General features: G+C 40.8%; 2 protein-coding genes and 1 long non-coding RNA gene across 15 annotated transcripts in view; 1 reads left to right on the forward strand and 2 right to left on the reverse strand.

Annotated features, from left to right (window-relative positions):
* Positions 1-2,948: 2,948 nt before the first annotated feature.
* Positions 2,949-8,639, reverse strand: COX6C (cytochrome c oxidase subunit 6C). Of its 2 annotated transcripts, none has more exons than XM_080583211.1 (4): positions 8,502-8,639; positions 7,616-7,743; positions 5,825-5,963; positions 2,949-3,070 (listed from the first exon to the last, which is right to left on the reverse strand). In XM_080583211.1, the coding sequence occupies exons 2-3, from the start codon at positions 7,727-7,729 to the stop codon at positions 5,844-5,846; spliced, it is 234 nt and encodes a 77-aa protein (XP_080439337.1). In that variant the 5' UTR covers positions 7,730-7,743; positions 8,502-8,639; the 3' UTR covers positions 2,949-3,070; positions 5,825-5,843. The 2 variants fall into 2 exon arrangements, with proteins under 2 accessions (XP_080439337.1, XP_080439338.1); XM_080583212.1 differs by having other exon boundaries at positions 8,240-8,505.
* A 2,611-nt stretch (positions 8,640-11,250) lies between these two features.
* The window catches only part of RGS22 (regulator of G protein signaling 22), a 74,456-nt gene continuing 57,891 nt past the window's right edge, over positions 11,251-27,815 (reverse strand). For 2 of the 12 annotated variants that reach the window (XM_080583169.1, XM_080583163.1), the window contains 4 exons: positions 25,074-25,181; positions 23,532-23,634; positions 22,852-22,962; positions 14,806-20,747 (listed from right to left, as the gene is read on the reverse strand). In XM_080583169.1, coding sequence (XP_080439295.1) covers positions 20,728-20,747; positions 22,852-22,962; positions 23,532-23,634; positions 25,074-25,181 — 342 coding nt within the window. In that variant the 3' untranslated portion in view covers positions 14,806-20,727. Of the gene's footprint in view, positions 13,042-14,804; positions 20,748-22,851; positions 22,963-23,531; positions 23,635-25,073; positions 25,182-27,815 lie in introns of those variants that run through there. The other 10 variants (XR_013947704.1, XM_080583165.1, XM_080583166.1 and 7 more) reach the window with 10 other exon arrangements.
* Positions 11,788-14,754, forward strand: LOC308191129. Its single transcript, XR_013947731.1, has 3 exons — positions 11,788-11,915; positions 12,057-12,148; positions 13,364-14,754. It is a non-coding gene; the product is annotated as an uncharacterized lncRNA (long non-coding RNA).

The following is a 27,815-nucleotide window of genomic DNA, read 5'->3' on the forward strand; positions in this document are numbered from 1 at the left end:
TAGTTGTTTTTGTGAGCTATTTGGTCGTTCGGTTACGAGTGAATGAACAGTCAGCGTGTAGAACAATGACCACAAAGACACGCAAGCTTCATGTAGACCGACCCCACTAGATTCCTGTTGGTGACTGGACTTTGTCATATACCAGAAAATGCAATAGATCATGACAATACGTTGGAAGTAAAAAACCTGATGATTAGCTTGCCAAAACATGTGCTGAAAAGTTTTATGGTTTTGTGACTAACTGAATCAAAACAGCGCTATAGTCACCATTTGAATTAGCCTAATCTGTTCATTATGGAGGTAGTACACGAACCAGCCAAGAGGATGCAAACACACCTGTAAAAGATGAGGGAAGGCAGTGGTTTAATTCCTAAAAGTTTGTAGATTGCAGCCATTGTTTAAGCTATATTTGTGTTTTTCCTGAATTATATTCCCTTGGAATAAACACTTGCTTAAATTACACTCTTCTTCAATGAATTAAGCTAGCATCTTTACTGCATTAGGCAGGTTCTTTCTCCCCCTTCTGACCACATGTATGGAAACATGTGTGGAGATGGCATATAAATCAGCCTCTCCTACATATGAGCTGTGTGAACTATGAAAACAAAGTTGTCCAAAGAGCAGCTGCCTGTACTTAGCTGCTAAAGCACTCCAATGTGTACCCTTAAAGCATACCTACTTTCATAGTGCTCTTTAGACCTGGAGAGCTCACAACTTCAAATCTATCTTTTTAGTTTGCTTCCAGAACAATCAATCATTCCTCAAACACTCAAGAATAAAGCAAGCCAGCCAAAAATTTGGAGGCATACTCAGGCTTATGGATGGCAAGCCCTTCCCCAAAGTAGTTTAGATCAAACAATCCCTTTTTATATATTATTTCATATATAAAAATATAGCAAAAACCTTTACAGATGGTTGGAGATGGTCTCTGGGCAGACAGGCATGTTATTCAGCTCTGCAGCTCCTATAAGCAGCGTGCCAGCTGCTATAACAAGAAGCTGATTAGGGGCTTGCTCACACAGGCCTTTCCTGTGCCACACCAGGGCTCACGCCCAATTGGTTCTAAGATACAACAACAGCTGAGACCCAATAGGATTAGCTGAACTCTTTCTAGCAACAGCCATAAAGAAAGAAAATCGATGACTTGGTGCTGGTTTCAGACTAGGTTAGCCCTTGTGCCTAGCTCCTGAGGAGGGCCCCAGTTTTGCCCTCCCTTCGCACTCAGAGGAAAGCTACCAGTTGCCTGGCAGTGCCTGCTGAAAGGAGGTGCTTGTTTCGCACCCCGTGTGAAAACATGGTAGCATTATAAAGCAAGCAACACTTTCATATTGCTGACACAAACTGCAAACACCCAGCAGAGCTGCGTTTCTTCCTTGTTGCTGAATACATTTAGCCAGGGACAGCGTTGAGCTCTGCTGTCCGACCAAAAAGCCAACGTGGGCCACAACGTTCTCATTTCTTTAAATCACACAACACTGGCAACGGAATGAACACACAACTGTGGTTGGCTTTAACAGCTTAGAAGAAACTTGGAATTTAAAAGTCAATTCACACCTAGCAACTGGGAAGACTACATGGGCTAGAGCTGAGAGGGAGTCAGTTCCTCCAGCCTGCACACCTGGCAGCAGCACAATCCCTTGCCTGCGAAGCTGTCAGCATGACTAAAGACCCCTGGCTATTTAAACCTGCAGACATGGCTGAGAAAATGCTAGTCAGTATTTAATGGCACACAATGTTTATACTGTACATTTGGAAGATAAATTGGTATCATTTGCTATTGTTAAGCTTGGGTTTACATTTATAGGAACAGGGGTATTTTGATTACTAGATGGTTGCTCCTGCACCATTAATGTCATTCCTTCTTTGCTCAAAGGCAGCCCCACACTTACAGAAACTTTAAAGAAAATGCCGTGTTGCTCCATATTAATGTTCTGGATCAAATATGTTACTTATGTGCTTTCATTAGTCCAAATGCTGCTCACAGTTACCTATTAAGTTAAGTAGATAATGATCCATTTAGAATAGTAAGAGTTACTCCAAACAGGATTTGAACTGAAGACCTTCAAATACAACACAGATGGCTTAATTTGTCATGCTGCTTCATACAAAGCCTCCCCTTCTTTCTCATGATCAGCTTTGACTCCTCTCATAGTGCCCCATTCAGCAATCAGGAGTTCCAGCCCTGCGTATCACTTGTGTATTTTCAACCTCAGCTGTAGGCAACGCACAAAGCACGCTCCAAGTGGCTGGTAACGAGGCAGAAGGTAGAGCACCAGGTCTTGGACTACAGAACGTATCCAAAATTAAGTGTGCTCAGCTGACTGCTTCCAGATATGAAGAGATGTGTGTGTCTAGAAGCAGCATGGAAACATTTTCATTACGGTAATGTCCTAAAGTAAGTATTTCCTCTTCTATTATGTCTCCTTTTATCGTCTTTCCCTTTGTACATCAAATACATGCGAATATACTTGCAGTCTGGGGTCATTTTCCAATTACAGTTACATACCATGTATAGGAGTGGGCAGTGGCGTAGATTCTAAGTCTTGATGTAACACTTTGCTGCCGTAAAGAAGGCAACACAACGATGGCACCAGAAAAAGATACAAAGGTTGGCTGGTGCGTTTCCAGAATTCCTCTAGTTTCTTTCATCTCAAGGTCTGTTCACTTCTGAAGCCAGAGGTAACTGAGACCCTTCCAGAAATGCAGCCTCTCCCTTCCAGTAACAACTATCCTCTTGAACATTCCCATCAGCAGCAAAGACAACCCAGCCATAATTGCTTAAGAATATACTTTGTTATCAAATATGGAACTTGGCCAAAACAAAGATGCAAATAATTCTTGGGGGAAAGAAAAACAGACTTGGTTGTCTAAAGCAGTTTATGAAGACCTTCCACCGCTCTTTCCAGTATTTAAGCATTTCGACATTAATGAAGACAATTAAGCCTCACTGATGTACATTTTTTATTTACTGAGATACATTAGAGCGTGTCATGCACTGAAGTGCATTACACTTGATAATTCAGTGAACAAGTAAGGTTCGGTCATCAAGTCTCCTCAGACTGAACAGGATCTGCAAGATAAAAAGAAATTAAGTTATGTTGGACAAACTTCATACCCTCAGTAAAGACATTAGTATGTATGAATGCAAAGCAAGAGAGAGAAATGTTTATGTGGTGGTTTAGTCTAGAGGAATTCCCCCTGTTATTTCCTGACAGTTTAAGATTCACACACCCTTCATGTGGCAAACAGAAGTGAAACATGGAACAAATCAAGAGCTGGAACAATCCTGCACAGCACGTCAGATTCACTATACATGCAGCACTGATAACTGAATCAATCTTGCTAAGGGCCTGAAAGAGAAAGGAATGCAACTTTCAGATAGGAGCCAGAGAGGAAACAAGTGGTGTAGGCAACCTACCAAGGAAGGAAGAAAACCAAATTCAAATTGCTTCTCCACATTATACTGAACGCAATCCAAGACCAGCTGTGCTCCATGACAAGAGTCATGCAAGTGGTTAGCACCATGACTTGCCCCTTTATTGTACTGCTGAGCACGCTCCAGAGGTAAGACACTCCCCAGATTTATACTTGTGCTTCTTTTCCATCACCAGTACCCCCAAAGTCCACGCCAGGTAGCTGAAACTGCAAATTCACACGTAGATACCAAGTTCTCTACGTGCCCAGCAAGAACAAACTCCAGACAGACTTCCAAACTAACACCTTAACTAATTAATTCTCCTCCCTGCTTAGCATTTCCTTTGTTTCGGGGGCAAGCGCTGATTCCAGAGTGAGTATTAAATGAAGCTAAACCACTGTATTTGCTGCCACATACAAAATAGATTCCAATAAAATGGGAGCAGATGTAGAATATGCATGACCACCGTACCCTTTAGGTAACTATACCAAAAAAAGCATCAGATTCAACCTCCATCCAACTTCCATAGCTAAGATTTAAATTGCTGAGGAAAACGAAAATGTCTTCCATCTGTTTTGGTACTTGTCTTTTTCACAGCCTTTTTAGAGCATTTGAAACAGTGGCATTGTTTTCCCTTCTCTCCTGCTATTCTACAGAAAAATACAAGTTCTTACATAAATAGGATAAGGAATAAAAAGCATCAGCAGTTCAAACAAAATGACATATCAAGATTTAGCCTTCACATTTTCTTTTGAGCTGGTGTAATTAAGGAATGGAAGAAATGTTTAGGAAACGTTTAATTTTAACAGGTGCACACAATGTGCAACTTGATTTTTTTAAGTTCCAAATGGGAACATAAGCTTACAGAACGGAGCTCTATTTGCACTGAAAAATCCCGTTTGTGATTCCAATTAAATATTTAACATGGATCATTGTTGACAGTGTTTGTTTCAAATGATTTTACCACCAGATGGCCTTTCAGAACACGCTGATGAAGGCCACCTGACTAAAGAATGCAATTCCAGTGTCTAAGAAAGTTAGAAAGTCCCTACATACTACCAAGGGCCAAACGAGAGGGTGAATTACTGAGAATAAAACCAGGTAAATTTATCATTTCATTATTTACCTTGGCTGGAGTCATCACTCAAGGAGAGACACTTTTTCCTCAAGGAAAAAAAGGGACTGCCGCTTTTTTTTTTTTTAATCTTTTAGAGTAGCTGGAGCTCTGCTTCTTTCATACAATTGCATTATGCGGTAACCAGATAGTTGCAGATTGTCACACAACAGAATTTTGTATTAATAGTGTTAAGTACAAATGTTTTATTTTATTCAATCTTGCTGCTTTAAGCAAACAGGCTGAGAAAACCCAGCTGGCCAGGATAATTAGAGCCACAGATTATCACATAATGATCACAATATGAGAACATTCCAAAAGAATGAAAAAGCTATCATTCTAGATTAGTTTGAAGTCATTTTAAGAGAAGCAGAGAACTCAATGTAAGAAATCTTGATCTAGAAGGGGGGAGGAATTCTTTGTTGAGTTGTCACATCACGAGCCTGTGCAGTTTACTGAGTGTGCTTATTAATAACTGTAACAAGGTTGAAATAAAGACTTTTTTTTCCTGGCGTTATGATAAGAAGTAAAGAAGAAAAAAGTTTGGCAGTGCTCTAACAAAAAAAGCACTAGGAGAATAGTATCGTGATCACAGCTCTATTCAAGCTGAATTCAGTAAGGCAAAACTCTGAATTTAGTACAAAAGAAGCTGCATGCCATCATTTATTTTTTTTTTAAAGCATGTATTTATATACTGAAATACGTAAATATATGTACTAAATACATATTTCCCTCACGGGTAGTTATCTGTCCCCTCACGAGCTTCAAAAGACAAAAGGATGTGTGGAAGCCGTCTCTGTTTCTTATACAGAGATCCATGCTATGGCAGACAGCCTTCCCATTTCTCAGTCGCTGTGCCACCACCAGCACATAAGCTGACTTTAATAGCCCGAAGCTAAGCGATACAAGATGTCACCGCATCAACATATTGGTATCCGGCAAGTCTCATACAGAAGCTTGGTCTCCTCTCTATGCAAAGGCAGAATTGTTCTGAAGGCAGCTGCCTGCAGAGGGAAAGGCCCAGCATCGCTCTGCAGAGGTCTGCTACATCACACAAGTTAAACAAATTACCCGAAAGGTTTTCAGGAGATTCCCATTCTGCCCTTACTCCCCTTTCCCAGTTCCCATATTTCTTCAAGTTTTTATTGCCCACAGGTCTCTTGAGTAGTGCAATTTGTAACCCTTTTCTTTGGGAGAGCCTTTCTGATTGATAGAAAAGGAAGACGTCCGAACAGAAGCACCTTATTTTACTGAAACAACTCGACCAACCCTTCTAATGCAGAGGAGCTTATTACCTGGAAATGCAGGCTGCCATTATTTGGGGGGTGCAGACTCAAACACACCAGCTGCTCTCATGGCTTCAAAGTCCTTCATAGGATCATAGTTCTTATAGAACTCTGCATAAGCTTTTTTTCTGGGTTCAGCAACTCCAAACTGGAAAGTAACACACAGAAGATTAAAGCTTGCAAACCTTTACAAGCAGTATTTATTTATTTGCTATTAACGCTAATAAATTTAGCGGTGGATAGCAGTCTAAAAAGCCTTAGTTCAATGACAGAAGTTAGTAAAAAATTGCTTTGTTCCTGTTCAAATCCACAGTTCAGGCTACCTGACTGCTGGTCTGGAAAATAACATCTAAAGCGAAACCTTAAAAAGCCAGTTAAAAGACAGTGCATTACATTTTTAAGCAGACTGCATTTTTAAAATCCAGATACACATTGTCTATATTGATACTCAGATGTCCTCTGCCCAGCCTGGTGATTGTTTTACATGTAACAAAAATTGCTACGGCAAGCTTTGAATATGTCCGTGGGCAGCTGCAGAACTGTAACTGCAGATAAAATGGCATCCCAAAATAATTGACCGCATTTGAGCTATGTTGTAGGTCAACTGCAAAAGTCTGGTAAAATTTTACAAGGCTCCCAAACCAATCCTCCAGCTCACTGACATCAAGAGATGTGGTCCTGATACCTTGGGTACTCGCTCCTCTGAGGCACGAGGATACGCCGAAAAGCCGAAAAAACGTGCAGGAAAGGCTAAGGTGGGTTTGTCCAACAGATAACATCGTAAATTCCTTCTGAGATCAGAGTTGTTATAAACATGGCCCACTGCCTTACTGATGTATTAATGGGGGGCTGCCAAATACAGCATAAAACCACAGACTATTAAAAAAAGACACTGCAGATCTCATCACAAGCAAGCCTGCCCACCTCTCAGCAGGTGTGAGAAGGGGATGCTGAGCCTTAACTGTGCAGGTTTATTGTTTCTGACAGACATTTATTGACCTTCATGGACTTTGCTTACCACAAAATCGGCACTGTTAACCTGATGTTACCTTAATTTCTAGTCGCTTTTATCAATAGTTTTCTGAGTATTTAAATGCTGCAAATGAATGAGTTCAGTGGGTGAAGCAAGACCCAGTTCTTCCATGAAATTCATGGAATGTATGTTCTAATTGCCTGTGATAAGATATAACTTGTAAGATCCAAGAAGGGTTTAGTAAAGGCACTGAAAACAAACACCCCTCTTATCTTTGTCAGGAGGCTTTTTAAGGACCACGAAAAACAAATCGCAATCTGTGAGTGGGATTTTTTTGGAAATGTACAGCTCCATTTCTACCTGTTACCTCAGAAAAAAGGATAAAATGACCATACTAGCCCTTCTCATACTGAAAGCTTCTGTGTAACGGGCAGTGCTTGCATCCTGTTTATTATCAAGATCTCAGAAGTCAATCAAAAGATAAGACAGCTCTCCAGAGCCTCCGACACTGTGACAGAGACACAGGCTATCTACAGTTACCGGGAGGAGCATCAGCTGTGTGAAAAATCAAAAGCAGCCTAGGCCTAGGAGACTCAAGGTTAAGTCATCACAAATTGCATGACCTTAATTACAGTGTAAGGCATCAGTTTGTTCACATTGTTTCTTCGAGATTATGAGGATTTATTTATGTTCTGAAAATACCCTTATAAAAATACATTACTAAAGCCTTCTGATGAAGAGCTTACCCAAATCTCAACAAAGTGATATTATGAATTTTAAAACACTCTAATGCGTCCAGTTTATGACTGAATGAGCAGTGATCTCACCTTGTACAACGCTGCACATCCGAAAGAAACAAAAAATGCCCCTAAGAGGTGAAACTTCATCCGCCTGGCCAGGAGGCGCCGCATTTGGGGCTTAGGCAACAGTGCAGACGACATGGTGATTGTATTCCCTAAAAGAACAAAAAAAATATATATTAGAAAGGAAGAGGACTGTAGGACAAGAAGCTCTACTTGAATATTTTTATTTAATTTTATTCTAGAAAGATCATACCCTTTAATGTCATGTAAAAGTCACCTTGACAAAAGCAACAGAGCCCCTCTCTATTTGACTTTTGGGTTACGTGCTCTAGGTGATCCTGCTCGGCAGGGGCGTTGGACCAGATGATCTTTAGAGGCCATTTCCAACCCCGGCCATTCTGTGACTAGGCTATTTAATCCTTTCCAACCTCAACCGTTCTGTGATTAGAGTATTCAATGGACCGCATTGAAGAGCAAGCTAATTATGACAGGAATATAGGTGCCCGGCTATATTATTTATGCCCAGGGCTCACGGTAACAAGGCAAGCATAAAGACAGGTTCGTACTAAACCCTTCCTTCCCTTCCGGGCCTACCCTTTCAGGCCTGCTGCATGCATCAGAAGCCAATAAATACGTAAATAAAGATACCTGCAAAGACTTCGCTAAAAACACAAAATAAAAACACCCCTCGGCCCTGCCGGCTGGCAGAGGGTGCCCGCCGCCCCTCTGAGGGGAAACCACCGCCACCGCCACCCTCAGGGACGCGCAGAGGTCACGCGCTGCCGCCGCGGCCGTTGGCGGCCGTTGGTGACGGTTGGTGACCGTTGGCGACCGTTAGGGAGGGGGCGGCTGTGGGGAAGAGGGGGGGGGGGGGGGGGGCGGGGAGGGGGTGTCGCGAGCGCGGCCTCACCTCAGCGCGAGCCCCCCGCCGTCCTCCCGCCCGCCCTCTGCGGCGCCGCCACCCCGCATGCGCGAGGCGGGGCCGCGCGGCTACGGGGAGCGGCTCGGCTCAAGCCCCGCCGCGCGCGCGTTGGGCTGAGGCGGGCGGGGGGTTGCTCCCCAAACCGCTGCCCTCTGGAAAACGTGGAATAATATTTATAGAGTTTGCCAAGGCCAAGCTTCACGATAAACTGTAATCCCTTCTAGGCATCCTCTCTTTGGACCTTTCTTGGAAATGGTGTGGTGCCGCGGGTTTGCACCTCATCACCACCTGCCTGTGGTGGTGGTGTTCGTTTTCACTCACTTTATTCCTAGCCAAACTCGATGGGTTTTACACTCAATCCTGTAAATTCCTGCCGTGAAAGCCTCCCGTGCAGTGAAGCATTCATTCAAGCCTTATACACCTTTGCCAAAGCCAGGGGACCCTGACTTCAAATGGCGGAGGAGACAGGCCCCTAAAACTGAGGATAAGGGATTTTCGTTTGGCGAGATGAAACAGAGGAAGGTGTCAGTAGAAAACGTGGAGAGAAATCACACAGCCCCAGCAGCAAGCTGGGGGAACAGTCTTTGCAACAGCATTTCTGAATAGATTTAATTTGAACAGCGTTTCTCAAACCAAAGAGAAGTCTGCTGCAGTAACTGATACCAAACTGAAGAATGGCTGCCCAAGAGTTTTTTCTTGTATGGATTAATACAAAAAGGCAAATGTTAGTGACAGCATGCAGAACGAATGACAAGATACAGGCACAACCTGATTGTGAGGGCCTAAGGAAACACCAGAAGGGCACTGTTGACTGCATTCAATGTGACCAGGAGAGCAGTGGCCACAAAGTTGTCTAGGAGGTCTGTAAAGCTCTGATAAACCCACCCTCATATTACACGATGTCAGAAAAAGAGAATTTAACTGGAATAAAAGCACAGCAGGCTTCGTGGCTACTATGATTATAAATTACACGTGAGGAATTTTCCTATAAATGACAGTGTTTATGAGACAATGTTTTGGTAGATGGACCTAGGTCTGCGTATAAGAAGATGTGATGACTTTTTTCAATAGCTTACTTCATGGCTGGCCAGGTCATTAAATTCTTTTCTATGTGACGTGTTTCCCCATGTGCCTGAGATACTGCTGGCCAGGCATCCTTGTGTTATAGTTAAGATGCTAATTGAAAAGCTAATTGTTTTTATTCTTTGACATCATTACTGTGGAATATACAGCCAGCTTCTTATTGTTCTGCATGAAGGGCAGTTCAGGACTGTGCAAATAAAGGATAAAAAGGGGTACAGGATACAGCAGAAGAAGAGCCATGGAAGGCAGGCAGAGGTAACCAGCTTTGTTAAGTCAGTGCACAGAGTTGCTGGTTTCTGAATGGATTATAAGGCTGAATGTGTTTCCAGACATCCAAACATCCAAAATGCATCAAAGGAAATAAATCTTCTGAAAACACTGAGGCGTACAACACACAGACAACAGCAGTTGTCTCCTTCCCAGTCCACGCAGTCCGTGGGGCTTCTGACACCTGTTCCAGTTGGGTTTTGTACCTGAATATCAGGACTGTTTGACCAAAAGGTGCCACAGTTTCCAAAATAAGTCCTCTTTCCTCTGCATACTTACTGGAGCATCAGCAACAATTGACACTTCTTCATGGTTTCCTTGAAAGGGATCATTTTTTAAGGAAAGCAGGCATTAATGTGATACCATTTCTTGCTCATGCTGCATCGAACTTTTAAATAAAGTTTACCTCTGAATTTAGTGAGAGAAAGATTAGGCAGTGAATCCTTGTCTTTTCCACAAAGAGTGCCAGCTGTGATACTTGGGATTGTACTTTCTGCGGTGTGGACTGGAGCCGACTCGGAACAGGGCTGTGACAGTCAAGTGATTTTGCATATGCCACAAAGAGTCTTTAGATACTCATAATCTGGATCAAATTAGAACCAAAACTCCACTGGAAAAAAACATCACATGGGACATCAGCAATCCCCTGAGCCAGCTGCATTCCTAAATAGTTTATTATAATATCTACCTCTCTGTCACAAAAGAAAAAAAAATGCTAACTGGTAGCTATATGCCACATATGAGAATGAATACATTTGTGCTCCTCATCCCATTTCTGTGCCAGAAATTAACAAGTTAAATACTCTTTTGCTACAGCTGTGTTGACATCAGTCAAGAGTGGTGTGGAACAAACAAAGATATTGTGGCACAAGAAGTTATTTAACAAAATTGGAATGGCAGCTACACAAAAATTAAGGGTGAATCAATTATTCCTAAATGGAAAAATTCAGAATTAGTAGGGAAAATAGTATTTTCAGGCTTCCAAAAGGGCATTATAAACAAAGGAGAAAAAAGGCAAAAGTTCAAATCAGAATAAATGGAGCAGACAAGGATTTCACAAGCCTTTGTTGATATTATGCATGCTTCTGAAGATAGAAAAAAATCTCCAAAAATTAATTTCTTAAGCTTTGTTCAACTTGTAAAGAGACAGATTTTGGTAAATTTATACACTTCAAATGGTGATATAATTACACGAAGGATTCTGTGCTTGGTACCATCATGAGTTATATTGTTAAACAAAGAAACTCAGCTGTTTCCCAGTTCCCAACCAGCAGTCAAGGCATGGCTAATGTCTGCATTCAGGCACGAAAACTAGAAAACACAACAGGTCCCACAGCTTAGACATTAATATTCGTGTGATGTTTATTTACTTTTTTTAATTGGCATATGGTTCTGTATTAATTGTTCTTACTCTGAAGTCCTCCGGGTTCAGAAGGCCTATCTGAAACAAATACACTGCTTTTTTTTAGCAACAGGCAAACATTGCTAAGATTAACTGGAGTTTTAAAACAAGTAGTACTCTATGCACATGTTCTTACCTAAAAGTTTAGCTTAGACAAGTCTAACTTGCCAAAAACGTTCTACATTATAATATGATTTCTTAGGAAAAAGAAAAATACAAAAACAAAAAACAAAAACACACCCACAGAGACACCTCCTTCCAGTCCCTGTTCCTTGCTCAAATCCCTTTGAATGACGCCAGGATTCTGTTTTCCTTTGGGGTTTTAAACGTTATGTAGTTTGTCTGCAATGGAAACAAAGTCATCAAAAACAATGTTTTTGTGCTGTTCCTCCACTCCTCGGTATTTGCTGAGAGATGCCTTACTCTGAGTAAGTTTTTTCATTCCTCGTCCTTGTTTTTCCAGACAGGAGCCTGTGGAGTTAAACCACCCATACAGACAAATACTCCAATCTTAATTTTAATCAGTGAACACATAAAATCGTGACATGCAATCGTTGCAGTCTCTACGGTCCCACCTCAGCAAATGGCAGCCCATCAAAAGGAGGCCACGAGCATCCTGAGCCTGGGTTCAGCTCCAGAAAGCATCCCGGGTAAGAGCAGCCTGGGAACAGAGTTCCTCCTTTTGAAAATAAAAGCAAGGCCCACAACACAAAAAGGCCAAGCTTAGCTTGTCACGCTCCTTTTCAAAGCACAGTTTGGCTGATGTGCTGTAACGTGGTTTTGTTTCACAGGAGGCAAAATTCTCTAGCTCTAGACATCATCTACCATATGGAAACTTTATCATATTGAAGACAGTGTCTGCATGGCCTGCCCAGAAATCCCGGTGAGTCCATACACGCAAACTTTATCATACTGAAGACAGCATCTGCATTGGCCTGCCCAGAAATCCCGGTGAGTCCATGCACGCAAGCACTTAGTACATTTGCCAGTACTCTCCTCCCTGATTATAAATGCTTTACGGTAAGTCTGAGCAGAAGATGCATGGATACATTTCAGTAGTCCAAAGACATTGAAACAAGCAGTGTTCTTCATACCTTAACAGGGCTTAGACCAGACCTTTTGCTGGCTTTTATTTTTCCTAGACCCAACCAGTGATCATCTGACTTCTAGGAAACAGAAAGTTTTTAGCTGCTGCCGTTCATCCAGCTATCATTTTGTTTTCTGACAGAAAACTACAGACCAACATATCTGCGGGCATAAAGCAGTGTCTGTGAAGTGGGAAAGCTTCCTTCAAATAGCAGATCTGTGCTCTTCTCAAGGTGCTACCTTTGCCTTTCTTCCCTGGTTAGACTCAGCTTGCTTACCCTAGGCAGCCGGTGGCTCCGTGTGCCAGCAGAGGACCGAGCCCCCACAGGGTGCTGCACGGAGAGCACAGAAACCTGCTTAGTTTAGGGACTGAGTCCTGGGAGAGGGACACCTGAAATTTTGCTCATTCTGTCAAAAAAGACTGACCAAGGGCATGTTTCAAGTGGCACTTTTGCAGTCAGTTTCTATAGCAAGTGTTTAAACATTTTTCTCATAGGTTTACAAACCTCTCATTTCAGTCTTTTAATTCATGTCGAGGTGATGACATGGTAAGTGTTACAGGATGTTGGCAAATTTTCCTTTCTGGGTCTGCAGTGACAATCTGGTTGGGGCTGGGACATCTCTTGCAGGTTTGTTGTGTGCCTCGTGGTGTGCCATGTATCATCACACAGGAGTCATGTCAACCAAATTCTGTCCATTTATGAAAAGAGAGTTTATGAACACAATTAAAAACAGAAATAAAATAACAAGTACCCCGAAGATGATGTATTAGTTGACCTATTTATGACCTGATGAACAAATTGAGAGCCTGCAAGCTTGTCCGTTGTTTCCACTTACGTCACCTGGTCTAATAAAAGATACCGCCTCTTCTTAAAAAATGACATTACTTTTGTTTATTCTGGTGTTGGAAGAACCTGTAAACTTAGGATTGCTATGTTGTGTAAAGGTTTCATAACTTTTATTTGATATTGGTTGGTACTGTATATAAAACAGATTTTTTTTTTTTTTACAGGCATAACTTTGGCAATCCATGAAGTGCTAGCAGTCAGGAAGTCTCTGGCTACAAAATCCCTGGTGGAGCTCCATCCAGGTCAGGTTGTGGTCCCAGGTTTGAAAGGTAGGGCACAGTGAGAAGTGTGAGGCTTCCAGAAAGTGGTCGAATCATCTGTTGGTGTTTTTTTAACAAACTTGTTATTGGCATAAACTTTTAAAAATATGTATACTGAAACCAGCCTGTTTCAACTTTACTCTTTTGTTTGAAATAATCTAATTAGGATATTGTAGGTCTCACGTTTCTACTGCATTGAAATTTCTGAGCTTCATGATTAGCAAAACTGGCAATAGATAACAGCATAAACAACCTTAGTTAAATATATTATGATTAAATGAGTTCAGGATACATTTTCCTAAGACAAATTTGGCCATGTTCAATACGGCATTACATGTAAATGGGTGGAAAAATTGCAGCATTTTTCCAAGCAGGAGGCATAAGATTACTATAATCCATAGCCTCCACCACAGTATTAATTAGCACGGCTCACTAACCAGGGACGTAATATTTGTAAATGAAACTCTAGAAGGGCATCAGTAAAGAACAGGATGTTGAAGCCAAATGGAAAACATGAACCAATAAAAAGGCTGAACTAGCTAGAAGTGCAAGCTCAGCCTTTGAAGTTAGTTCAAGTACTGCATGCTTTAATTTTGGTGTAATCTTATGAAGGGGGTACAAACAAGAACTCAGAAACAGATTTTGTAACATTTGGCCCAATGGTAGATGAATCAGTTTGTTGATGGTTACCAACAATTGCACAGCCAGAGAAGCTGTGGTCTTTGTTAAATTAGATTGAATAATTGGCTTCAGTGGGAGTTTCGGGTGCAGAGCAAATGAAGTGTCACGGCCCTTGACTGTCGTAATATTCCTTAGCAGAGGCTAAGTTTTTGCGTTCAGAACAACCTGAGTACGGATTCGGAGAAAATAAGTCCCTCAAGAATTCATCTACTCACTCCCCTGCCCCAGTATGGGTCTGAAAATACTTAGTTGTTCCTGGCAGATGTACATACCTTATCTGTTTTTAGAACCCCTCTGATGACTATAAGGATACCAAAAACTCTCTGGGCAGTTTATTCCAATGCTTAGCTAGTGTCTCAGCATACAATCTGTGATTAGTACTACGTTGCCTTGGCAAGCCCAACTGAGTCTATGTATTTCTGTGTTTTGATTGTGTTTTGCCTTGTTTTTTAATATTCTTTGTTGTGGAGCTGCATGACAAGGCAGTGCTATTTCCCTGTTTGTTTGTCTGTTTGTTTTGAGAGAAAAAAAAAATCTGTTTCAGTCCTTTGGATAACTTTCTGAAGACCTACTACTGCCAGGTGCTGAGCATCTCTGGAGACACAACTTAAGAGAGTGAGTTTCAATAAATTCTGCAAATTTTAGGATCCAGCAGCCAGGAGTTAGGGTGATCTTTGAACTGGAAGGTCGTAACTGGAAGATGAACACAATCATATATACTCGACATTTTTAGATCAAGTATTGGGTTCATTAGCTTGAAAATACTAAATCATTTATTGTAATCTTTAGTGAGTGGTCCAACATGTGCTGCTAATTACTTTCTCATTTGGGAGAAAAAACAGAGGGAAAGTTAATTTTTTCTTGTATATGCTTTCTAGAGCAAAATGAACTCCCGAAAAGTGTACTAATTTTCTCTTCCCAGCAGCCACGCATACCTCTGGGAAGAGCCATATTCCTCAACAAAGAAAGCATAAGGGCTTCATCCTCTGAAATGCGAGTACGGAATGAATCATTTTAATGAAACAAAAGACATTCATTCTCAAAAAATTATACGGAAGCAACTCATTGGAAAATTGTATTAGGAAAATGGTGATGTACATCAAGATTAAATCCTATGTCATTATAACAGTCAAGTAGTTTACTGAGCAAGTTAATTTTATGCATATATGCATATAGTGTATATTTATGCATATAAACACACACAAACTTATGAAGTATAGAATTCAGACACATATACACAGCTATACACGTACAAAACTGTAAAGATGTAAATTACTCTAGAGATATAACAGGTTTGATTCCCAAAATACCTTTTTCAGGAATGAGTGGTATTTAAAATCAGGGGTTGGGGCTTCCAAAACCAATACTGCTCAGTTGGGTCTACAGCTGGGATGAAATTCATTTGCTTGCCTACAGGTGAAAACTACTAAAAATGCTAAAAGCTGGTTGATCGCATTTACTGAGCCACAGCCACCGCAGACGATTTTAATGAATATTTCCAATGAAATCTCTGTATTTACTGGCTTTGACAGATGGGGAACATTGCATAAGCTATTGTGTGCCTGTGCATTCCTTGAGTGTGATGCTGTGTTTTTTTTCTTGTCGTGTCATTTGTTTCATTTAACTTTCTCATTAATGGCACAATTGCTTTGCTTTGTTGAAAAGTCCTTTTCTGAGAAGAGAGCAGTACTTTCTTCTTAAACTTATTGCCAACAAAAGATTTTCAAATGCAGGTGGTACAGAGGAATCGTGTACAAGACTGTTTTAGAGGAAAAAGAAGTCTCTCAAATTAAAAGCACAAATCCACTTACTACATTTGCTTTTGACATGAAATGAAAATTTAACATGAGAAGTGCACATAGTTCATCGGCACACTCTGAACAAATACATAATTAACATGTGGAATAAGCAACGTTGTTGTCAACACTTTCACATATGTTACCATGAAACTTGAATATTTTTAATTAGTGGAGAAAATCCAAGTAAATGCAGCCTGCGCTTGAGATATAAATTAGTTTGGCTCAATGAATATTAAAAATGAGAGAATCTAATCTATACCTTGACTACCCGTAACGTATCGTGTCAGCTTAATGGGTCCTGCATAATTCCAATCTGCTCTAACACTCTGAGAAATTATTACTTGGCAGAGAAGTATCCATTGTGGCCATTGTGTAAATGCTTTATTAAATCACTGGTAGAAATCAAAATGTATGAGTTCATTAGCAGGTAGGTAGAAAGTGTAGATTTTGGTGTTTTGTATTAGTGCAGTGTGCCAGACTGACAGAACCTTGTTTGAAGGCTACATAATAAAAGGAAAAATAAAAAACTATATAGCAGTACCATGTGGCTTCTGATTTGGGAACTACAATTTAGCCTATTAGACATGGACCTGTTCCAAAAGTGCACATTCAAACAACCATGCATGAAGGAGTTAGAAACACAGATGTGAATTATAACTCTCCAAAATCCTGGGAAAGCTCCAAATCAGGCCATTAGAGGTAGCCTTGAACTGTGAGTACAGATCCAGATCTAAAATTTTTGTTGAAACCTGTCTCTCCCTACATTTTTACAGCAACTACTGAATGTATTAAAACCAACGTTCCATAAGCTTAAAAAATATAAAAAAATTAACCCCATCTTAGCTCTGTTCAGGCATGATTCACAGTGACTGACTAAAAGCATTTCTGTAAGAAAGCAGAAACAAAAAATACCGTTTGAATGTAATGGGACAGTTTAAACAGGTCAAATTCAAGCTGGATTACTGCAGCTGCATTGGCATTGGCAGCTACACGGTGATGAGATTTAACATTAGAAACATAAATAACATAAGGTATGTCTTTTCTGAGTTTGGAACAGAACTTCGAAGCACCTGGTTCATTTTCAATCATTTTTACGCATGCACACAGGCTCACACATGCTAATTAAAAACTATTAAAAAATAAGCTCAAGTCAGTAGTTTTGACTAGAGCAGTAGGGTTGGGCAGGATTGAGGCTGCCGTTTCACAAATGTACATGTGACAGAAGATAGAAAATTTCTCCAGGTCTGCAATACTGTGTGAGGCTAAAGGCACAGACGGAGCAATGACGGGACACCTGTCATTTTTCAGTGCTCCGGAAATTTTCAGCCAGAAACGGAGGGTCCCACGTATATAAAATTACCTGATTCATAGATGCTTCATCTGTAGTCTTCACTAATGCATGCTGCTTTTTGTTTGTTTGTTCATTTGAAGTCAAACATGTTTGCAAAGTGATTCACAGTGATCATTCTCGTGTAAAAGATGTAGAAAGTGTGGCAGAAACAACCTGCCCTGGGCTACCCTGTGCTATTTAATAAGAGAAACAACAGTAGAAGCTGGGTCTGGCAAATCTGGTCTGCTGCTGCCTGCAAAGCACCTCTCTTCATTGCTGATCTCAGTGCCTGATGATTAAATCTAGATTTCCACACCTTGAAAGCGATACATAAATCTACAGCTCACTGTCTAAAACCATTCCCATTATTAGTCATTAAAAAAAAAAAAAAAACAGTCACTAAAAAAAAAAAAGATTTCAAGGAGTACAGAGGGAATGGCACAGCAGCATTGTACAGATACAACTAAGAAAGCATTTTACTCCTTTTTAACTGGCCTGGTGACCACCACTACCACCGCACTTGTAAGCTATGTTAAGAATGCATGTTAAGAACATAATCCAGCCCTACATAACTTCAGGAATTCATGCCATAGTCTGATGCTTTGTGTCGTGCGGTAGCAGGAAGAAGTCAAAGCAAACTGCATTGAGGCTCGTAAGCGAGTAGTCACAGCTTGTGTTGCTATCAGGAGTATCTGAGTGATCGATTTCAGGACTGCGTCCTTTAAGCTAGGCTGTGTCTGGCATGCAAAGATTGTAAAATATTTTAATAAAAATGCCAAGTCTGATGAGAGAAAAGTGAAATACACAGTAATAGCATCTAAGTCTAAATATTTATGAATCCAAATGATGGTTTAAAAAATTTCGAAATAGTTCCAATATGTTGCATTACTTGGTAGTAAACAACAAAAGTCTGATTACACTCTGTATTTTATTAGATTCTATATTTTGAACTCTACCAAAGCACAGATCCATCCAGAAAAAAAATCTACATTTCCAGGTTTCTAAAAATAGAGCTTTTTTATTTCTGTTCCACACAGAACTGTTGTTCTACTACAGTGCTATATAATTCTGAAACTCCCAAAGTATACATAGTTAAGCTAAAGAAGGAATAAAATTTTATTTATCTAAACGGAGAGGTGCTAGAGTTTTTGACTGAAACTTTTCTAGTCCCTTAAAACTGCTGGGCTCACTTAGGTGGTGGCTCAGCAACCTGAGAGAGAATGTATCTCGAGAACAAGACAAAAAGGCAGTACCAGCATGAGCTTTCCGAAGTGACACAGAGTGACCATGTAGCCCACAGAAATGGCCTATAAATGCACACACACACACATATATATATATTTCAGTTAACATGGCAACAGAACTGCAGACTGGACTGAGGGCTATCATTTGTTTGCAGAACTTCAAGTGAATAGACCCAGTTTGCAGAATTTTACCCACTCATGGAAGTACATGAAGTACATGGTCTGTTTTTTGGTTTTGTTTGTTCTTAATTGATAGATGTGTACGGTATTAATCACAGTAACTGTCCAGGGCAGCGGTTTCAGCAGGAGGAGGGCTGGTAAATTTTCGCAAACAATTTTGTAAGGCTGAAACATGCAAGGAAATGCATCATCTGTGACAAATATCTGGATAATCTTTTTCATTTTATAAGTAATCCAAGTATGATTCAAGTAAAAGCTACCAGCATAAGATAAGCATTGTCTACATGTTATTTATCTGTCTCGAAATGCCACGAAGGCAAGAATACAACAAAACAGAAACTGACTGCTGTGCTCCAACGTTTGGTTGCATGCACTGTACCGACCGTTGCAATAGAAGGTGGCCTTTCATATGTTTTTCAGACTGACATACAGCACAGCATTTGTGGCATTTCATGATGATCCGTTGCCTTTCACATTAATGAGTGGTAGGCCACACGGCACCACATGTGCTCAGCTCACTGCAAGATGCTGCATTCCGCCCTCCTCAGATGTACTGAGCATTACAGTTCAGTGCATCTGTGAAATTTGGGATAACACGAAAAACAGGAACAGGAACTTTTTTTACTCCCTTACTGTGGCTTCTACTCAAGATGTCTTTCTCAGGTAGTACCTTGTGAGCAAACAACCCAAACCCAGAAGGAACAGAGAAAAGCATGAAGCAAACTCTGTATCTGAACTGTAGGGAAAGTAGGAACCAAAACAGTGATTTCCCGTGTTCGCTCTGTGAGGTTATATGGCAGAAGAGCTATAGCCATAAACATGCATGTGTTGCTTCCCTGCCAGGCTCTCTAAAGGAACTTCTGATGGAAATCCCATACAATTCTGTTTGGAGAGTGAAAAAGAAAAGGACTATCAGTTGTCTTTAGCTGTCACTCCACACTGAAGAGGAAAACACTCATGAATTGTCCTTAGCCAGATGATCTAAGAGCTCCACGTGAAGGTCCTTGACTTCTGATAACTCACGGAGGGCCGCGTAGCTCCTTCTTCTTGTCCAGGATGTTGGGAGGGGGCGCAGAAGACAATCCCATCCCTAACTCTGGGATAAGTCGTCAGGAACTCAGCAAACTGGAGCTCCCTGATCTGCCTTTCTCTTACATGCATTACCCACATGCAGAGGAGAATGGAGCCAACAATGCTGTGGCTAGGGACTGGTGTTTAAAGTGGTCTGGAAAATGTGGAGAGGTCTATCATCATCCTGTCCCCTACCCAGCAGTTAATTCTGCCCCTGCCCTTCCTTCACTCCCCAGTATCAACTCTGTTCCAGCTCTTTTTACAACTCTTAAAGTTTTAAAAGGAATTAAGAAAGAAGGGAGAGCTACCCAAGAGCTATGAATTCCTGCAGCCTTCCAGTGAATTACGCCTTGGGAAGAATGACATTTTGCAAAAATTATCAGTCAGATCGGTGTCCTGATATATGTTGAGTCTTTCATGTGGATCAAAACTGAGAAATGAGGCAGAAGGTGTACTTTGGACCATGAATCAGACTGGACTGGGAACAAACCACAACAGGGTTTGTTTTTAGAATAGCTCAGACACTTCATGGGTTATTCTTGATGACCAGAAGTTGTGTGAATTGCAGTACTGAGACCATAGCATGCTGAGACACTCTGCTTCAGAGCTATCAGTTAATGCAGTGTTTTACTTTTTCATTAGATTAGGCGCTGAAGAACTAGGCTTGGTTATAAGATCATTAGGACCAAGACGACGTCATTGTTTGTGCTGTGCATGCTTCAGTGGAATCTTGCTCTAAGCTGAGCCTCCAAGGCGTACTGTTAAACTAATAAATGACACAAGAGTCAGTTTCACAATCATGTTGATAGGGAATGTATTGGAAGATGTTTCTTTTCTACCCTCATGGTTCTTAATAATATTTGAAGTCGTTGTCTTTGCTCTGGAAATTAAGTACAAACCTTGCACGCACATTAGTTTTGTGTCTCCTGCCCACCTGTGGTGAATGTCTCTGCATTTCCTTCCTCAGAGAGATTTTAATCTGCCTGCAAAAGGTATCAGAATATCATTACTGTGCGGCAGCCACTTGAAATAGTCAGAACAAGTCTTCAACAAGTGCATCAAAAAGTGTAACAAAGCACCTGAGAAACAAGGTGTGATGGGTTGGTCCTGGCTATCACGTCTCCCACCCACAGCTGCTCACTCTGCCCCCAGCAGGATGAGGGGAGAAAACAGGAAGAGCAGGAGAGAGAACGCTTGTGTATGAAGGTAATGATAGGGAGATAGGTTATCAGTTACTGTTGCAGGCAAAACAGACTGAAAATGGGAAAATTAACTTAATTTGTTGCCATTTAGAATAAATAACTACTGATTTGGGTAGTGGGAAACAAAAACAAACAAAAAGGGAGAAAGAAATGTGGATGCACTTAGGGAAAACACTTTTCCTCCTCCTTTCCCAGGCTCAAGTTCACTCCAAAGCACCTCTCCTCCCCTACTTGTTATCACCATGGGTCACACACAGCCTCTTCGGTGAGGCAATGGGCAGTGCAAGTGGGGAGGCTGCAGTCTGTACACAGCAGTTTCTCTCTGCCGCTTCATCCTTCTCACTCTCCCTCTGCTCCAGTGTGATTCTACTTGGGCTGCAGGGAGTATCTGCTCCGCCATGGAATACCTCCTTTTTCTCCTCCTCCTCTGACCTTGGTGGTATCAGCTGTGCCCAGTAGCCCCTGCTCTCTCCCCACAGAGGTCACCCCTGCAGCCCACCACTACCAAAACTTTGCCATTTATACCCAATGCACAAGGCATGACTTTCTCTGTAACGAAGTGGAGAGACACTGTCCCATCAAAAGCAGCAGTGGTCTTTCACAGGTGTTTTGCCCCATCAGCAGAGTGACCAGATCACTATGTGGGTGAGGAGAGCCACCAGAGAGTCATGAGGGAAAAAGGAAACCACCCAGAGACAGCAGGAACACGAGCTATTGGGAAGCAACAGAGCAGGCAAATTTCCAGTGGGCTTGGAGAATGGGTTGTAGCTGAAACTAGTAGGAGAGACCTATCAAACCTCTCAAGACCACTCATTTCTCATTTCGTTAGCCTGTTCCACAGCCTGGTGCCTGTCAGGAATGCCTTTTTCAGGTTTAGAAAATCAAGGTGGGCCAGGGACTGCTGGTCTGGTCTGCAGAAAAGACTGCAGGCCCCTTTGAGCACTGGGCCCAGCTGGAGGTTTCTCAGCTACAGAGAAGAACCAAAGACCCTGCACAAGAACTCCCCATGCTGACATAATTGCACGTGAAGCAGAACTGCAGTGCAAAAAGGCATAAATGCATGAAGTATAGTAATATCTGCAGAGAGGCATAAGGTCCAACACAACTGAATGAATTTTACCTGCAGCTAAAGGTGATGAGAGGGCAGAAAGAGAACATGAGGAAAGAAAAGAATGAGGAATGCTGTGGTTTTCTTCCTGAAGCCACATACAAAAAACGCTGCCACAAGAAGACTGTATTCAGGCATTGGCAAGTTTAGGAGGATGAGGGAGGGCTGGACACCTGTTTACCTAAAATAGAAGTGTTGAAGTACAGAAATAGAAGATGAAGGAGAAACAGAGAAGAAAGGGGAGCAATAATCCAAGTTCTATTATTTTTTAAGTCTATCTAATTTCAGCACAGGCTTAAAAAACTCTCCAGGGGATTCTTTCATCTAGAAATCCAAGCTTTGAAGCAAAATCTGTTTTTCTGTTTTTAACAGATCTCTTTGCTGTCCTACTTCTTTCTCCCATTCTAATGTTTAATCTGCTTCGGCAGAGATGATCTATTGCTAGATCTGTGTCAGGTCTTTGCCAGACTCCATGGGGTCTGAGTTTACTCCAGTCATCCCATGCTCTTATTTAAAATATTTTAACTGGAAAGCCCAGATAACCACATTTCAGAGACTGCCATTTTGCAACAAAAATCCATCTGGCCAACATTAGGTCCACTTACCGTGGTTGGAGTAAAAAATAATCTTGCCTTCATGTTGAGGCTGTACAGCTTCAGTTAAACGTGATTTGGAATGGGACAGCTCACTACTAATGAGCATCAGCACTGACAGCAGGAAAACTAGCTTTTAAGAATCCAAATTTCAAAGCACACTTGTTGGCAGTCTGGTACTCACTTTCTGTTTCTTTGGGAAGATCTGAGCGTTTCTCCAAAGTCACGCTACTCTTCCGAGAAATAGTGGATTTTTCAGAGTTTCTAGCCTTCATGAAGGATTTAGATGAGGTACCTGTATATAAAAAGAAAATTTAAATGATGTGAATCTGAATGGTTTAATATCACATAGTGCTGTTGCTAGCCCTACTGGTAAGTGGAGCTATTTAAGGAACAAACAGGTCATAATATCTTTGAGGAAGATGGTAAGAGGATATTCACAGAAGCACAAGGTAATGCCTCGTACAAGTCCTGAAAGCATGCTGCATACTGACAAACTGGTGAAAAAAAGTTTAATCTCTTGGGTTGTATATAAGTTGCTGAAGTACAAGAAGCCATGAATGTGAAATTTGTGTGTGACTCAAACAGTACTGCTGTGTCACTGTGCAGAATGAAGAAATGGCCAATATTCACCTCTGCAACAGGGCCTGTACAGTAAAGGCAATACTGGTACCTTGCAACTTTCACTTTCCCTTTTGTAGAAAAATTATTCATCAGTGTGGTGCAGAAAGCAACTCTCCTGCAGATAGCATAAGAGAGGCAGATGTTTATGAATGCAACTCCAAAGAAGAGCAAACAAAGTCCTTATACTGAGAGAATTTTAGCTAAGCTTGTCCTCATAAACTACAGAACTTGGATAACAACCTGTAAAGAATGATGATGAATTTTTCTCCAGATCTTCTTGCATTTTAAGGAGTACTCTCTCCTGCTCCAAGGCTTCTATGTACTTGGAATAGGACCAGGAAGCCTGCAAGAATCATTAAAAAAAATCAGCCTCCTGACCACACCACTGGTTGTTCATGGTCCGTTTCAACCGTGAGATAAAGAACTTGTTTATGTTATATCCCAGTTATTGAATAATCTCTGTTATTGAAAAGAGAACTTTTGTCATGACAATACTAGAATCCCATGAAAAATAATATATTGCTACAAGTGAGCAAATCTCAAAACACCATGAGATGTAATGTAAGCAACTCTGACAGATAAAATGTCTTCATTTATTCTCTATCCCTAGTTCTGAATACTATTCTCTCATTTCTTCTTCAAAAACTAAACACAACAGTCCTTTCCCCTTCCAAAGCTGCAATATTTAGTGTTTTTAAAGACTTTATTTTATCTCCCTGACACATCCTTTCATGTTCCACATCTCAAATCATAGAAAGTCTCATTAGGCTCAAAGTTCTTTCTGCTGGCCCACTCCAGGAGAAAGCTGCTACCAGTAGAAGCAGACAGTCCAGAGATGGTCATTCTTTCCTTTTCTAAGGAACAAATGTTGCTTTTTACATTGCAAGAACCACAGTTCACGTTCCGTGTAAACTTCTTGTTTTTGTTTGGAACAGGTGTGAGTGAAGGTTAAAAGGCTCATTTAAGGAGTAAGACTGTGAGCTTCATACAGCATGTAGTGTGGCTTCAGATTTTGAGAGCATTTCAGACTGCTTATTTCTATATTCTGCTCTCACTAATGTAATGCCACAGGAAGAGTTCTGTGGAATTTAAGCAGTGGCCAGAGTGCAATTTACTCCTCTATCACGTGACATAGCTGTGATTATGTGGTTGCACAGATTTCCCATTGTATTATGTCAGTGTCAGGGCAGCTATGAACAATCACTTCATATGCCCAAGGTGGTGTGTCTATTATTCCATTTTCTCCAGTAAAATAACTGCTACCTTTTCACTACAGATTTAGTGCATCATGTGAGTTGTTTTCAAGAAGTACTAAATGGCTATTTTCTGTCTGAATTTCTGTCCAAGTAACTAGATTTCCAAAATGAGTTCAGCTTCAGTTTTTGGTGAATGAGCAGAACAGGACTCAAGCCTAAACCAATTCTTTTCAAGATATGAATTTCCGAAGTAGTGAATAATTTCTTATTCCAGATTTGAACTTCCTTTCCTTCAGCTTATCTTTAAATACAGATTATTTTTACATCTCCAAACCTAAAGATTGTAATATGGTTTTAGGCCTTAATACTACTCAGAACCTAAATCTGGAAGGAAGGAAGGATGGGAGAAAAGAAGGAAGGAATGAAAAAGTAACCTCGTAGCAGCAAAGCTATGGTAAAAGAATGAACAGTTATTGAAGAACCACATGGAAGTAGTATTCAAGACCAAACCCCACCTTCCCATTCTGCCAAGATCATTTTATCTCTCTTGAATGATGATATCTGTAGCAAAATGTTTATTATTCACCTGCCACCCATATCCATCTGAAAATGATGTTGGTCTTCTCTCCATGCCAACATCTCGTCCCAGAGCACTACTTGCCAGATTGATGAGGTTTGTATCCACTTCTTTACCCTGACAATAATAAGAACTCATAATTAGCTCTAACAGGAGCTGCTGAGCTAACATAAAAAGCAAATCTGAGGAAGCAAAAATTGTCATTGGAAACACAACAGTGTTGTAAGCAGTGTCATTTTATATGATGGACATACTGTGGACAGAGTTTTATAATGCCCAGTTTTATAATTCATTGTTTTGGGCATACTAAAAGATATCAGGAGGTACAGATTTTTTAATACTTTTCTTTGTCTTAATCAAAATTTCCCGACCCCTACACTCCTACTGACTATCTTCATTTCAGATTTAATAACTTCTTCAAGAGTGAGCTATCACTAAGTGCGAGGGAACACCTGCAAGAGAATTTATTTTAAGGACAGAGAGGCCATTGTGGTACCCTGATTTAGCCTTGGGTATAAATGTAGTACATAGGACTTCCCATGATTAATTCCAGCCTGGTCCAGAAGCTGTGAATGAGCTACAGCATACACGCTAGGAAGATGGACAATCTTGTTTAAAACATTTACAATGAAGGATAAGGCATTGTAACCCTTGGTAAACTGCTCTAGTGATTAAGTATTTGTCATTTTCATGTTGTTTTAGTGTTTTATTAAGGCTGCACCTTTGCACATTCTGCCTGACGATCCCAAAACTTTTATGGACATTAATCAATGTTCATATTTAACCTCACATAATTAACCCACAAAATCCCCGTGAGGCAAGTAATATAACTCTCCCGCATGCAAATGAGAAAGTGCGGGAAAAAAAAAGAGGTCAAATGTTTCCAAAGTTGCTCAGAAACTCCCTGAAAGATCTGGAAAAGGACCAGAATATCCTACTTCATTGCTCCCATGGAGCCTTTTCCTTCCTCATCATCCCCTCTGTCCAATGGACCCATTGTCTGTAATGGGGACTTTGGTGCATAGAACTGTGCAGGCAGCATGGTGTTTATATTCTCTCCACAAGCAGGCTCACTACCATCTGCGGGACATGCAATTGTTGGAGCAAGGAGGCCAAAGCCAATACAGAAATAGGGTGTATATACTAATATACTAACATTTATGTTTGCTATGTTTCTAAATGAGAAAAGTGAACTGAGTTCTTTAATAATGTCTTCTCATAATAAATTAGCCACGTTAGGGCAATGTCATATCTCATGATGTTATACCACTTACTAACAAATAAGCTTACTGCTTAGAAGCTTAAAAAGAGATGGTGGGAAACATGGAAAAGTGAAATTAATATATATGTTTTTAACCTTTCTTTGTTAAAGGGCACGGAAAGAGCAAGGACAGATTTACAGTGTAAGTATTATTTTGTACACTTGAAATCTAACATTTCAAAATCTGTTTTGGGGGTAAAGGGCAATTGTGTAGGCGATAAATTACAAATAATGGCATCAAGGCAGTCTGCAAAAAGTGACTAATGATATTTTTAAAAGTATGTGGCATGTGCAGTTACCAGAGGAACAAATCCACAGAAGGGCGAAGAAGAACCCATATAGCTGTGCTACACTAAGGACGAAAAGGGACAAGCAAAGCATACTCTCCCAAGGCAATATCTTTTAAAACAATGATTTCAACTATATACCAAAGCAATCACATGGCATTGAATATTCCAGCTTACTTCACACCATACCTATTCATTCCTGCCTTTCAGACACAGAGCTCGAAGAGGTCTGCACAGTACATGCAGGACTACCCTCGCTGTCAGCCACTCATCCCCTGCACTGAGACCAGGGCCAGGAAGCCTTCAACAACCTTTGCCCCATAAATAACCAAAAGGCACCCACAAAAAATAATGAGATAGTCAGATGATACCAAGGCACGCATCACTGTCCAGTGAAAACCACCTTGTCTGCCTGTTTTTCCTCTATGCTGCATCAAGGCCTGGCTGCCTTATCTAGTCAGTTCTGACAGTGAGGCAAGCCCACACAGATCAGCCACCCTAGGGACAAATCTGGGAGAAGGGAGAAAGCAAAATTCCTCCCACAGGAGGATGGTTGCTCGTTTGACATAAAACAAAAATGATATGTGGGGGGGAAGCAGCTATAAGAAAAAATATCATTTGTAATGCTTGCCAGATTATTCTTCTCCCTCAGCATGGAGGGGCAGGGGAACAGGAACAGAAATTTGCAGGAGGTGGGAAAGGCTTTTGTCCTGAACTAGGCTGATTGGCTTTAGGAGCTTCCTACACTGCTCTGCCAAGGATACTGGATCAATAGTTTGAATGGTTATGTTGTCACTAAGGGGACAGAAATCTCAAGTAAGAGAACAAACAATGGCAAACTCTTAAAAATAATTGAAGAGGAAAGGGTTTCAAAGATTTATCTGTTCCACCTATTCTTTCAAGAGGAAATAACTGGTTTACTGATAATTATTTTTTTTTGTGAATAGTCTGTAAACTGTTTACTGAACTGCATTCCCTGCCTGTCACTTTCTAAAATTTCTTACCCTTTTTCCCAGCTCAGATGGGTAATTCACCTTTCCCATTTGTTCCCCATAAAAACTAGGCTTTTGCCCTCCTGGCCAAGATTTGCTCTTTACTTCCTTGATCTTAATCAGAAATCTTATAGACAGGCAACAAACAGATGGAAAAAATAAGTCTGCAAAAACACAAAAGTGCATTACTTTGAAATATTGCATTCTTGCA

Source organism: Anser brachyrhynchus, assembly GCF_964034855.1.
Source record: "Anser brachyrhynchus genome assembly, chromosome: 2".
Classification (NCBI taxonomy): domain Eukaryota; kingdom Metazoa; phylum Chordata; class Aves; order Anseriformes; family Anatidae; genus Anser; species Anser brachyrhynchus.